Genomic DNA, 14,604 nt, shown 5'->3' with positions numbered 1-14,604 from the left:
TGACATTTGTTGAAGATATTCTGACCTGATCAAGATTTTCTTTTATGTAAAAAAGAGGGGAGCATGTCTTGCCAGTACATGGGAAGCCCCTGCCAGGGCATGCACTCAGCATGGGAGTTCTGAGGTGCTCCCTGAGCATCCTGTTTAGAAATAACTTTGGTGATCTGCTGCATCCAAAGCATTGAGGCCGTTCCCAAAACCAGGCCGCTCTTTCTAATGCTGTGGCTAAGGCAGCATTCCTACTCATAATGGCACAGAAGCAATAAACCATGATATGGCTAATAAATAATAAAACACCTTGTGTTATCAGTGGAAGTTAAGTACCCACTTAAAATTCAGATCCAGCTACACGATACCCTAATGACATTTCAGTAGGACTGCAGAGCCGCTCAAAGTTAAACATATGTGATGGCTGAAACAGCTTTTGAACAGCTTGGTCAGAAATTTCTGTTTCTTTTGCTAGGAGTGAATAAAGATTTAGATTTGAGTGCAAATGATAGTAATCAACTAATAGCATTTGTGGGAAGGGATATTAAAGGAAAGAATGTAAGTATGCTGAAGATGCTTCGAGATTTATTTCCTGAAAACAAAAAGGGGACTGAAGTTTAAAGAGGGGCAGGGAGGAAGAGCAGGAAAGTAGGAGTGAGATAAGTGTCTAAGATGGCAGGTATATTAGGCCAGATGGCTCTTTCAAGTTTCTGAAATTTATGGCATGCTTTAAAAAGTGACTTTTACAGAGGCTTTTTTACAATTCACTCAGATCCAAATAGTAACAAACATGAATGCAAGGGGTGTGCTTCCTCCCGCAAAATTAAGTGTGCTCTGTACAGCCATGCATGTATGCCTGTCTCTGAATTCCTGATCTGGTCACTCACAAATTTACTAGGATGTTCTGTGAGATAAGTCATGCTCTCCTCCGTATTTCGGAACTTCGGACACCATCCTTACTTTAATTTATACTTTTATTTAGATTTCTACGTCCAGCCTGATCACCATGATAGCTAAGCATATTTGTGTGAAGTTTGGGTTACTTCTTGGTTGCCTTAATGTATCATAGGGAGCACTGACAAAAGAAACGTTTAATCTGTTCTTCCATATATTACTTGAGAAATTTTTCCTGATGCAGTGGGCATTGGGTCCTGTGGACATTCAGGAACCACTGCTCTCTTGGGGATAGCCTGGTACTTGTCTTCAGATGGTCTGGGGAATGCACCAAACAGTAGAAGCAAGTCCCTTAGACTATGAAAAAACTTGTACCTCCAGAATCACAGGAAAGATGTTTCATGGAGCTGAGGCACCGACTCTGTGAAGGACCTGAGGGGCCTCTTGCACTCAGAAAGAAGAGACATTTGCGGGCAGTAACAGAACAGCTCAAAAGTTTCCTCACTGTTAGAGAAGAGAGTGTCTGTCTGCATCTCTGCTGGCTCAGGCGTTGGTATGAATCATGAAGAATATTGATTTCTTGACTGTCTTTAAAGTTACCAGAAGCTACTAAACTGATTGAAGTGATATCATTACTGATACCAAAATCTATGAAATAATGTTTTTCTAAGTATTTCAGTTGATAAAGTATTGTGATGATTCTTGGTTCTGTAGCCACTTCTTGCTGTAATACCTCAATTCATAGGTTTTCACAAAAACTGTGTGTGGGTAAAGCATCCTGTTTTAGCCGTGCTTCAGGGACGATTCCTTCTTTTTGGTGATGGAAGAGTGAGGAAAAATAGCCATGGGTGCCAGGTGATAGGAAGTGAGGTGACGGTAGAAGGCTCAACAAACAAATGTGTAGGTGCCAGTGAGAAAAGGCCATTCGGAATGCTGATCTCCTTTTGTTCAAAAGGATGTTAAAAGAGATGCAGAAGGAAATATCTTCAACAAGATGTCCTATATCCCACTTTAGACCCCTCTCTGAAATAGCCAACTGTGAGCTTAATGCCTGGAACTTCTAACTAGTCAACAGGCTCCCACAGTGTCCCTCGCCTTCACATCATGGTAGCTGGTTCTGATGATTCCTCACATATTTCAGGTATTCCATAAAATTATTTTCAATTTTTTTTTGCTGGCCGTCCTTCCAGTCCCATGGCAATTGCATTCTTAGCTATGCTGTTGGCTCATCCTCAGCAAAAAAGAGTAGATTACCTCCCACTGAGGTAGAGTCTACCTAGTTTTGAGAGAGAAGGGGATTTCTTTATAGAAGAGCATTGACAGGTTTAACGTAACACTGGTTTGTAGCAAGATAGGACCCATAGTGTAGATCCTATGCCCAGAAGCCTGTATTGCGTTAATCAAGCCCTTGTGAAGAAACCAAAGGGCAAATGTTTGCTCTGTGTCTAGAAAGGATAGTGTTCATGTTATGTCGTTGACTACTCAAGAGAATTACAATGTTTTCACACATGTATCAAACAAGTTACCTGGAAAAAATTAAACAAGAAATTAGCTAACTACAGAGTGAATAAGAATTTGTACAGCTAAAATGATGAAGAGCTGTTATCAGAGCTGCTGCCTTCCAGTAAGCTCCCTTTGTCTTGAATCCTGTAACTTGTTTCCTTCTAGCTCATTAGATTATGTGTTGAGGATCCCCCTGCTAACTTTGCCTCTGATTTTGCAGATTCTTCTCAGACTGCAGATTAGTGGGATAATATGGTGATTATGTCACATTCAGAAAATGTTATAGTATGAATGACCAGTCAAGGATTTCTAGGGATAGATCCTTTCTGGTATAAATACCTGTAGGGTCATAATGTTTTAGCTGTGCTGATGATCTGACTCTCTGTCTACGCAATCTATATTCAAGGTTCGTACTTGCAGTATAACCTTTCTTCACTGACTCAAGTGACAAAATAGCACTTTCTCCTTCTCCCTTACTTTAAAACCTTGCAGAAAGGTCATTTTAATATTTATGTATATAAAGGAAAATTTGGTTTCCTTGTTTTAATCTTAAAAATGCCATTTCCTATTTATTAACTGACAGTACTATCACGCTTCCTTTCTTTGTATGAGTGCAGTTCATCTGGAAAAAGCCTTTCACGATCTTCTATGTGCTCCAGTTTGCAGAAGGAGATGTATTGGCTATGCCTGGTTTCTGGCCTGAGGAGTTTTTCTGGCCACATGCCCACTGCTTAGTAGGTTACATCTGAAATATTTCCTAGAATGCCTGTCCTTTCAACCTCCCTGAAAACATCTTGCCTTCTGTTGGGAGTTTCATGGGAAAACAAAGCACTGTAGAATACTTCTGTAATTCTTTTTACCTACCAGGTCCTCCTAGCTCTAATGCTGATGAATATCTCTTCCACCTCCCCTAGTTTCAGGCTTTTTAATTACTATTTGACTCTCCTTTATTATAAAATGCCGTTAATTCTGCAATATTCAAAGAATGTATAGGAGGAAGACTGTGTGCTTCATGCAGACCACTTCTTGAGCCCTTATTGAGCCTGATTGTATTGCACATACTGAATCTTAAAATTCATTGCCCAAATTTGAGAGGACTGGTTGCAGACTTCTTTTAAAAGAGATTTATACCAGATCATAGCGTATACTGCTACCAGATTTGGTAATAGTTCTTAATCTTCTAAAAAGAAGCCCTTCTGCACATCATTGTCTGGCTAGCCACAGTTCTGTACCCTGACATCTCTTTGCTTCCCTCTACATTTTCTGTATTCTCTCAATTATGTTGGTGACCTGCCTCTGCAAGTACACCGTCACAAGTTTCTAGCCATTTAGGTAGGTCTGAACCTGCGTGCTTTAGGTTAATGAGATTTTTCTTCCAATGACTTCAATGGGAACAGAACTAAGTTCTTAAAATGTCACAACATCACGTTGGTTGGTATATTTAAGTTCATTTGTAATAGAGAAAGGAAGGAAATAAAATAGCATCCACCTCATCTTACTTCCAATTCTTATTTTGGCAGTGCATTCTGCTTTTCAGTGATGTAAACATCTCCTTCTTCTGAATGGGTAAGCTGAAGGCAAGCATTGGACACTGCTTATCATTTGCCTATGGCTTTGAGAAGGCATTTTATTTTGTTAGAATTAGAGTGATGCACTTGTTTATGGGGAATTTAATTTTGGTGTAATGAATAGTGCAATGCTTGTGAGCATGCACGGTATGCAGTATTTATCTCATATGGTTTAAATTAATTGTTTTCACTGAGACAAGAAGTGCATATGGAATGGGAACTTGAGCAAGAAGTAAGTGAAGTAAATTTTCAATTATATACCTATAATTGAAAAGATGCTGTCTGAGATCATGACCTGAATTCCCTCCTATTTTGAAGCTTCTCTGTGAGAGCCTTCCAGTACAAAGTCACTTCATATCAACTATTATTTTATACTTCTTTACTTTGACAAGATAATATAGGTCTTTGTATAAATAAGAGTCAGACTACATATATTTTTTTTCAAAAATGGACTGCAAACAAGTAACTCTCAGAACTACGCATATTAATAAATATTTCCTCAGTTCTTTCTACTTAGTTTTGATGCTTTGCTTTTCCTTACAATGCAGTAAGGAAAAGCATTACACAGTATAATGTAATAAAAAAATACTGGGCTGATCTGACTGGTGGACTAGACATGGGAAATTGAGCACCATATTCCAATTAACAGGGTAAATCAACAGGGTAAATTATTCTGCATGAGGTCTTAGCCAAATGAACTCCTTCCTGTTGGAATTAGAATGACCCTCTCAAAACAGCACTTGCTTTGGATTGTAAATGTATACATTGTAGTAAGTACAACAGAAGAGAACTCACGTTGTAGCAACAGAAGAATCTGTAGAAGGGCATTAGTGTGTAAAATAAACAACTTGATAAAATTGGTTTGTTATGTAGAATACATTGACAAACCAAAAATATGTTGAGAACCTTCATTCACGGATACCTAGCATTTTGCTATAATTGTAAAACAGTAGCAGTGTTTTCACTGCTCTAAAAGACACAGGCCTTCTCTCAGAACCCTTTGTACCTAATAAACAATTATGAAAATAGAAAATATAGAAGACAACTAGGAAGAGTGGAGATAGAAGTTATCTTACGCATAGACTTTTGGTTTATTTTGTTTTTTTCTTTTTACTTTATTTCAAAAGTACCTTTATTCTTTTTCTGTATGTGATCTGCCTAGTTTACGTATACATGAAAAAGAGGCACTGGCTTAAATGTAAATGTAAAAAGCAAAAAGACTTAGAGGTAAGACTGAAAAATCATAACTGACATACTAGGTCAGATTTTTCCTTTGGATGCACACGGCTTTCACTGAGGAGAGAGCGCGTGCGGGTATCGTTTTGCCCTAAGACACATGCTACTCCAACTCCCAAAGGCAAAATCAGGTTCTCATTGAGCACGGCTCTACTACTGTTCATCCTTGAGTAAGAGTCCTTCTGAATTCAGAGGGAAGTTTCTCTGTGTAAAGTCTTGATTTTCTCTCTTTGAGACCGACTCTATTTCTACTTTCATATATGCTACCTCAGTACTGGTGTTACAAGCTGGCATCAGTTTTCCTCACATACCAAAATAGTCTCAAATCTGTTAAAAGGTCTGAGGCTGTATTTTGGATGTGCAGTGTAAAATCTGTTATCTACCTGGTCTGTTTTCTGCTTGTATAGTGTGATATTTTTTGCCATCAGTGTGCCGCTTAACCAAATGGAGAACAAGCTGGAATTTACACTCACAGGATATCCTGATAGAAGTGATGTCGTGTCTGCTGCCTGCAGCAATTTAGTGTAGTCAAGCTATGGCCTCCCTGTGTCCTGCTGCATGCTTTTCTCTATGCCTCGGTAACAGAGGATTGCTATCAAGGAGACAGAAAAATGATCCTGGGGGAAGAATTTTGCCCTTTGAAAAAAAAAGTTACTGCATTCGAAACAGTGAGACATCATCTACCAATTTGTGGTAAACTTAATACTTATCAATGTCCTTTGAATGGTGATTACGATCTTTGTGATAGAAAAATCAGGGCATAAATTGCTTTTCTCTTCAGTCTGATGGAGCGGTTTTCTTTCTCTGTGGGCTTTTGGCTAGTCTTTTGGCTCATCTAATGTTTATGTATTCTTCCATCAGGATTATAGAGTCAACATCTTTCTAAGACAGAAGTGGAATGACCCCAGACTCAAACTGCCCAATGACTGGAGAGGTTCCGATACGCTGACAGTGGACCCAACAATGTTTAAATGTCTTTGGAAGCCAGACTTATTCTTTGCGAATGAAAAAAATGCTAACTTCCATGATGTCACACAAGAAAATATCCTTCTTTTCATATTTCGGGATGGTGATGTCCTGGTCAGCATGAGGTATTTTGTTGATGCATTTCTACTCTTTTTTTTAAATTACTTAATATGACATATGTATGCTGTGTTACACTTAGTAACTCAATACAGTTTGGGACTAGTATTTAAATTTATATGGCAGTTTGTAAACAATACTACAATAAATTGAATGAGTGTAAAGAAATCAGATTAGAATGTTTTAAAGCATGTCAGTTGATAGCACAGCAAGTACTAGAAATTTTAAGTGTATGTATGTTTGTATGTCATGTTAAGTTAACACATTAAGTAAACTAGTATTATTGGAAACAAAATTCAAGCTCTTTTGATAATTGCTTGGATTCCTGGAAGCATAATGAAATGGATAAGATATCTGGAGTAAAGCCTTCAGCAATACAATATAATTTGCACACCACTTGAATTTCTACATCAACTAAAGAAAATGATGATTACTTCTTACTAATGATATAGGGAAAGGCAGAAATTACAAAATTTGCGAATGTAAATGTTTTGTAAAAGTACTGGGATATAATATTGATTAATTTCTATGCCTTACTGGATATAATTTTTTTCAGAAGACCCCAAAATATTGTTTAATTTCATTGCAATTAACACATATTTTTTTGTGGCTTGACTTGATTTATCAAAAGTATAGATCATGTCATAAAAAGTCATCCACTGAAAATAACAGATTGATTGATTAAAAAGGATCTTGTACTGAATTATAGATCTGGAGAGTTTATAGACACAATGATTTGTATAGATTAGGCTCAATTTCCTAACAGTGAGTGAATTGTCTTCTGGTGTGAACTGGAACATATCGCCCTGATAGAGGAAAAAAAGGATACCCAAATATACTGCAACTTTACTGTCAAGAGGGAATCACTTCTGAAATTATGAGCTTACTTCAGTTAATAGTTAGGTTAGTGAATATTGAGTGGATATTAATAAAAGTGTTTCAGTGGAAAAGTTCTCTGAAAACTTACAAATAACAAACCCAAATTCAATAAAGTTTAAAATTGATGTCGTCCTCTAAAAATATTCTGTTGATTTTAATAATACAGTATGATATGTATGCAGGTAAGATTAATTTTTTGAGGCACTGTGGTTTGGTGACATGCTACTAAGGTTTTCATTTTTTAAAATATATAATTTCCATGCCTTAGATTTTTAGTTTACACAGATATTATCAAATATTAATGAAAGAATCTCCAGTTATCAAAGTACATGAATGACAAAATGCATGTGAGAGAAAGTTCTTGTCTGTGTAAATAGTTAAGAATTAGGAAAATGAATGTAGGAATAAACAGTTCGTGCTCACATGGGGGGAAGTAAGCAGTAGAGACCCACAGAAAAATCTCTTCTGCTTCCTGTGCTGTTCAATGTAAATCATCTGGAAAACTCTGAATTGGCAGGCACTTTCATGATGCCAAAATATTCAGGATAGTAAAGATAGGAGACAACAGCAAGAATTACAAATTAATCTAATGTCCAGGCAACAAAGTATGAGATGAAATTCAATGTAAATAACTGAAAATTACTTTACAGAAAAGCTGATTGGTTTTGCGATGGTTATTGCCTGCTAGGAAAATGGCCTTTGAGCAATAATGGCTAGTTCTCTGAAAATGTTGCCTGACGGCTCAGTACTGGTTGAGAAAGTGAATTGAATTCTAGGAAGTATTAGGGATTAAAGTGAACGCCATGCCGCTGTATAAATTCATGCTGTCCTTGCAGTTTGAATACAAGATGCAGTTCTGGTTTTCCCACTGCAAGAAGGGAGGCAAGGATGGTCAATGGTACGCACAGCATCCTTTATAAAGAACAGCTAAGCAAGGCAGAACTTTTCACACTGGGAAAAACAAGATAATTGAGGTGGTGGCATAGCGGTCTCTAAATCATGAATGGCACAGAGACAATGGATGGGCATTGGTTTTTCACCTTCTTTTCCAGTAAAATGACTATGAGACAGGCTCAAGATAGATAAAAGGAGATGATTAGAGTGTGTGCAGCTGTAGCTATAGCATTCCTTGCTGCAGGATCCTGTGCATGATTAAGGTTTACATGGATTCCAGAAAGCAAGTGGAAGCAAAGCAGCTTCCTGGAGGGGAAAAAAATCCATCGAGTTCCCTTGAATACTGAAGCATTGCTTCTGGTTTAGGAAATCCTTCAGGTGCAACTTTTGGGACACTGCTGGTTATCTGGCAAATTAGTGTTTCCTGATTGCTGTAGTTTCATGTTCTTCCTTGGGAGTCTGCCATTGACCAGTGCTGGAGGCAGGACTCTGATCTATATGAAACTTTTGTTTGGTTATTCTTAAGACCTATATGTATTTTGTCACGTAGGTTTCTAATTTGTGAACTACTATATGTTTGAAATTCTCTGTAAAACTTTATGCTAGGACTGCTAGAGATGGCTCAATTTCAAACTGCTGCTTATTATAACTTTAATTATTTCTGCTACTTTAGAAGCCGAAAATCAAATACCTATGGGGTTTTTTTTCGTATTGCAGTCTACTGCTTACATGGCAGCTCACACTGTTTTTAAATTCCTTTTCTGTGTTTTCAGATTGTCTATTACTCTGTCTTGCCCTTTGGACTTGACCCTGTTTCCTATGGATACACAGCGCTGCAAGATGCAATTGGAAAGCTGTATGTAAATCAGTCTGTGCATGAAAACAGTTGCCTTCTAGGCATGCCTGAGAATCAAACAAAAAATTATCAATTCTGTATTGTTCATGTCAGTATTTTTAATGAATCTTGAAATTAATAGTCACTGGTTCCTACTGACATACATTTCCCTATCAAAAATGTTTCTTACGATTATGGCACCGTACACTCTGTTTTTAGCTTTTGCTATCAAACATAATGACAACTGATGAGTTTTATAAAAACAATAAACTTAGTAAAATGGAAACACATATAATTTGGAAAAAAAGAATGCATGTTTTCCCCAGGTAGGTTTAACTTCTACAATCTCTGCTGCTTTGCAGGTTGTTGGGGTACAATTTATGCCCTTGCATTGATGATGCCTGGTATTGTTTGAATCTCTTTTGGTACAGTACCAAAGGAAAAGTATTTGATGACAATACACTGAGAACATTTAGTATGAAACCTTTTGAAAGCGGTTTCAACATGTGTTGTGGATGTAGTCAGGCATCTCTCTCTCCCTTACCAATCCTTGCCTGGTTTCTAGGTGATATGCTCTTATGAAGGGGCAGTCAGGTCTCATCTCTGAAGGGCTTCATGCCATGCTGGAAGTTACAGCCAGACTGTTTCTGAAACCCATCTTCATTCCTGTTCCCCAAGTACAAAGGTGTCTGCTCCAGTACAGCCTTTTTCCCGTACTCCAGCCCTTGGTGATTCCACTTTGGTGGCATTTTCTGAATAAGGACAAATGTGAAGCAAGAGAAGGAAGGCGGCTTGCTCCAGCCCATTTCTGCTATAATACAAAAATTTTTCAGTTGTTACTCCAACAGGTCTGGGAAGGTAGGTTAGGGAAGGGAAGACAAAAGCAAAGGAAGAGCAAAGTTAATCAAAGATGAGCAAGACATCCCAGTGCAGACAAGGGTAATTAATAACAATAACGGTATCAGAGCTTTACAATTTCATTTTTGATTGCTGGCATTTACTTTCAGAATTCTAGCATGCCCATGGTAGTTTTGCCCATCACTAATATATATACACATTAGCCGAAGTAAACTCTTATGGTAAACCCAAATCAGTTTGGGTTTAAGCTGGAATTAGACAGGAATATTGATGGAAGTTTGCTCAAGCTTTCTCAGTCTGGGTTGCTTTACACATATTGCAAGGTATAGTTACTCAAGAAAGAACTACTCATAAAAATATCCTCGATAACTTTATTTGAACAACCTTAATTGTCTCTCTCCATGGTAAGTTGATCTATTCAAATTCAAGAGGAAATTGCTCCCTTGGAAGGACAGTGTTTGGTTGCCAGCTGGGTTAAACCACGACAGCACTAAGCTTTCTTTTGCCTTTTAATTCAGTTGTCAAAAGTAAGAATGGTACCTATGACGTCCAGTCTGTCGCTCCAGTTCCAGCAGTGGGCTTGCTTGCCCTGATAGCCGTTGGCAGTTTTATTCTACTTCAGTTATTTTCAAATCAATATTTTGTTTCTAGCTACAAATTTCCAAAACAAAAACGGACACCAGTTTTTACTAAGCTGTTCTCATATCTGCAGTTATGATCCCCAGTTCTACACATTCCCTATGGACAAAATTTTCACTGTCCAGTAATTGTTACTATAAAGGATCTGGGCAATTTTGCGATTTGCTGTATGTTGTAAGGGGATGAGACTGATTTTATGAATGAGGCACTAGAGCAACTAATGTTTTTTTTTATATTATATTCCATCATGGAGCTTTGAGACATTGTGATTTTTATGAAGTTGTGAATCTTAGAGAAGTTAGCTTATGAACAGTTTACCTTTTTTAATCATAGCTGTTTTTCAAAGATAAGAAAAAAATTGTCTAATGCCTCCAGAAAAAGAACAGTTCTTTAAACATTTTTCAGAGGCTTTGAATTGTAAAACGCTGCATTCTAACTCCATCTTTTTTATGCTTTCCCATCTCTGTTCCCATTTAACACACATTATTTCTGTTTGAATTAAGTTAATAATAAACAGAAGGTACCAGAAAAATGGCATGTAATTTCATTATTATGACTGCATATTTAATTAATATTGCTTTATGATTGAATATTGTGAGCCTAACTTTCACTGCCTCTCACTTGGTGGTGGTGTGTATATCATGATTTAGACACTCAGGTGTATACTGAAGTCTGTCTGTACTCAGGAGATCACGAAGGCACTGATTTGATTTCAGTAGGACTGCACATCTACTTCCTGGTCAAGTATTTCCTGAATGTCAGTGCTTTCATGAATCAGGGCCTTTAATCTGAACAGCTAAGAAGAACAGTTGTTTTACACAAAAGCCAAAATTCATCACAGTAATTGAATTGTTAAGTTCTTTTGAAGTTACTAGGACTCGTGAGTGCTGTTAAGGGTCAGTATATTTTTCATGTTTTGCTGAAATAGAGTATGAATGAATATGGAAGCTTCACAGCTGTGGGAAATAGAGCTTTGCTTTCTTTGTTTAAACAGAAAGCACTTTAACAAACACCTTTTAATCAATGTAATATTGCTGATATTATAATGTTCCACCCACCAAGTCCTAATTTAGGCCTATGTCAAAATTCGGTTGTGGATTATTTCATTTTGTATTTAATTCTTTGAACAGGAAATAGAAAGAAAAATGGTACATGTATGCTGGATTTTCTTGCAGTGTTTACTCCGATAGTAAAGATAGTTCTTTAAATTATTATTATTATTTTCTTCTTGTAGTTGGTTACACAACTGATGACTTACGATTTATCTGGCAGTCTGGAGATCCTGTACAGCTAGAGAAAATTGCCCTGCCTCAGTTTGATATTAAAAAGGAGGATATTGAATATGGTAACTGTACCAAGTATTATAAAGGCACAGGTAGGTTATATAAGTTGTTTTCTTGGTAAAAACTTCAAGCTTCCTTCAAGTACTCTTTAAGATTATTAATTAATACTCCACTTCATGTCTTACATTCTATAGGAGAAAATGGATTACTTTTAATAAACCAGTGGTTCATATAATAGCAACTATCACATATAATTACTGAAAACTAATTCAAATGTAGAAACATCTAGGCCGAAGATGAGATTAAATGTTTTTCTTGGTTTTGCTTACATGTCTTCTGATCTTACTATCACCATTTTGTTTCTCTAGTTGTAATACTTTATATGCATATAAATGCCTATCCTTTCTGATAGGATGTTAACGTACAATTATACCAGTTGCACAATAAATTTTCTGGTTTGACTTTTATTCCAGAAGTGGATAGTATTAGAGTGTAACTTCAAATGCTTCACTCTGCAGGTTCGTCCTTTCTCTAACTGTTCTGAAAAGTCTGTCATTACAGAAAGCTGCTTACAGTCCTCAGCCCTGTATTCATTCAGTCCTATGATTATTTTCTGAGTGTGGGCATAGATTTATCCAATGGTTTCTGTACTCTGGCTTCTAACGATTTATCTTTTTTACCTTGATTGATTCCTGCCTATAATTATATCCAAACTACTCACATACTGTGGTAACTGCAAGACTTTCTACAACAGCAGAAGTCAGCAGGGTGTATTGTAGTCAGTGCTCTTGCCTCACATGAATAAATTTCCCATCAAAATGCAATGAGGATGGCTGTGGCGCTGCAGCTTCTGAAGATCCTCTGAAAGTTTCTTGTTGAATATTCAGCTGAAGTCAGGGGTCTGTTACTTTCAGATGGTTCCAAGCTAGATCCCAAGTCTGAAAAGATATCAAGTAACCTTAGTAGATCTCAGAGTTAAGGAATTTAACTTGAAAAAGGTAATGAAAATTGAAAGGAGATTTATTCTTTAACTGCAAATGAGTGAGCTCTTAGCCAGACTCCATATTTCAGTATCTCATGTGATTTACCATTTGTAAATAATATCATGTTAGCTCCCTTCAGGAAAATTCTGCGTTTGTGAAAGCACAACCAACTAGCAGTGATTGCATTCAAATCTAAGTCTGGATAATGTAGAAGTTTACTTAGAAGTGAAAAAAAAATTATTCTTAATTAAACAATGAATTTACAAAAAAAATAGGCTATAAAATAGTGAAAAAGTAAAGGGATGGCTCTTGCAATTCCCAAATGAAATTAATACAAATCTGAAAATTGGAAGACTTGCATTCTGTTTGAGGGAAAAAGAAAACACTTACTCAAGATTGCCATCTTGTCACTGAAGTTATCATGATCATTTTGAGTTTTGTCCTAAATCTTAAATTAAACATCTTAAAAATTTTTAGATATTTTAGATATTTTTAGGAACCTTATGTACACTTTACCATTAAATAGGAAAGAAAGTCGGTAGTGTTCTCCCAAGTTTCAGCACCTTGTGACCACAAGTTGAAATGACACTGTGCAAAGTGCTCAGTAAAATGGTCACATTTTGTGTGTCACATTAAAGAACAAACATTAGAGAACTGTCAGAGCAGGTGGAGTGACAACATGAAATTTTTAAAAAGTTTTCATAATTCTTTTATTGCAAATCCTTTTTGTTTGATAATTAAGAACATCCATGTTAATCTCATAATCAAGACTGGAATTAGTACTTCACTAATGCGGATGGAGCATTTTAGTACTCTGAAGTGTTTTAAAGGTTGTTTTCAGTAATCAGTGGTGGTTTGATTTCTTTTACATTCTTATATTGAAGGTATTTTAAAAAGCAGAGTTTGCACACATAGTTAAAATGTATTCAGTTAAGGATTTTGTCAGGTAATCAGGAGGCAGTGTTGCATGTAGAAGCAAATTTTTGAAATTACAGCTTATGTAGGAGATTCTTGCCAATTGCAAGTAACAATCTTTACTGCCTATTTACATCAACTGATGTTTTATCATACCCGCCTAAGTAGAAATAGACTCAAGAAACTTGAGGTGATTTTTGTGGCAATAAATTCCATATTTAAATTTGCAAATTGCCTCTTCTTTGTTTATCAAAATGTATGACAGATCCAAATAGTTCTTTGCAAGCTGAATGGTGAGGGCAATAGATACTGTTCTCTGCCTGATGAAAGATGATACCAAGCCATACAAACTGCATTTCTAGCATAAAGCAAACAAATAATGATTTTGAAGGTCATCTCTCATTTGAAAATAAAACCTTAAAGTATCTGGAAACTACTCAGAAATTATAGAGGGGAAGTTTGTCAGACAACAGATCATTGAAGAGAGTAGAATGAACTATGAAATACCATGTAGTGTCTTCTAAACATGGAAATTTTTCCTTAATGTTTTATTGTTTTGTTGTTTTGGTTATTGTATGTCCAAACAGCACTTTTAAGATGACATCATTCTATGGCACTTAACTGATAAAATATAGAAGATAGATACATATATATTTGACAGATTCTATCTTCTAAATCAACTTTGCACCAACTTTATAGATATAAACTGATCTGAATTTCGAAACTGCTGTTAATATAAGATTACCTTTTCCTTGTGATAGAATAGTTTATGAAGTTGTTTTTGCAATGCTAGTGTGTTAATATTAACATAAAATGTCGGTTGTGCTAATTGAGTGAAAATACGAACAGAAATTTTTTCTGGTTATCGGACTTTCTGTTCCATCTGTTATCTCCAGCAAAACCTCCAGTATCTGCAGCTTTGTTTTTTATTGAATTTATCTTAACAGATGTCTTAAATATTTAGGTGATTTAGATTCTCATTTTAAAAGATTTCAGTATTCCTTGTTTTCAAAATTTACAGTTTTTTTAGAGTCTTTTTAAAAGTC

At 36.3% G+C, this 14,604-nt stretch overlaps 1 protein-coding gene across 1 annotated transcript in view; it reads left to right on the top strand.

Annotated features, from left to right (window-relative positions):
• GLRB (glycine receptor beta) overlaps positions 1 to 14,604 on the top strand; it is a 47,245-nt gene that overhangs the window by 15,461 nt on the left and 17,180 nt on the right. The window contains exons 4-6 of the mRNA XM_009992094.2: positions 6,051 to 6,280; positions 8,819 to 8,901; positions 11,612 to 11,752. Of these exons, the coding sequence (XP_009990396.1) occupies positions 6,051 to 6,280; positions 8,819 to 8,901; positions 11,612 to 11,752 (454 nt within the window). The remainder of the gene's footprint in view (positions 1 to 6,050; positions 6,281 to 8,818; positions 8,902 to 11,611; positions 11,753 to 14,604) is intronic.

Source organism: Tauraco erythrolophus, chromosome 5 (assembly GCF_009769465.1).
Source record: "Tauraco erythrolophus isolate bTauEry1 chromosome 5, bTauEry1.pri, whole genome shotgun sequence".
Lineage (NCBI taxonomy): Eukaryota > Metazoa > Chordata > Aves > Musophagiformes > Musophagidae > Tauraco > Tauraco erythrolophus.
Note: the sequence above shows the minus strand (reverse complement) of the source record. Positions and strands in the feature narration are given on the sequence as shown.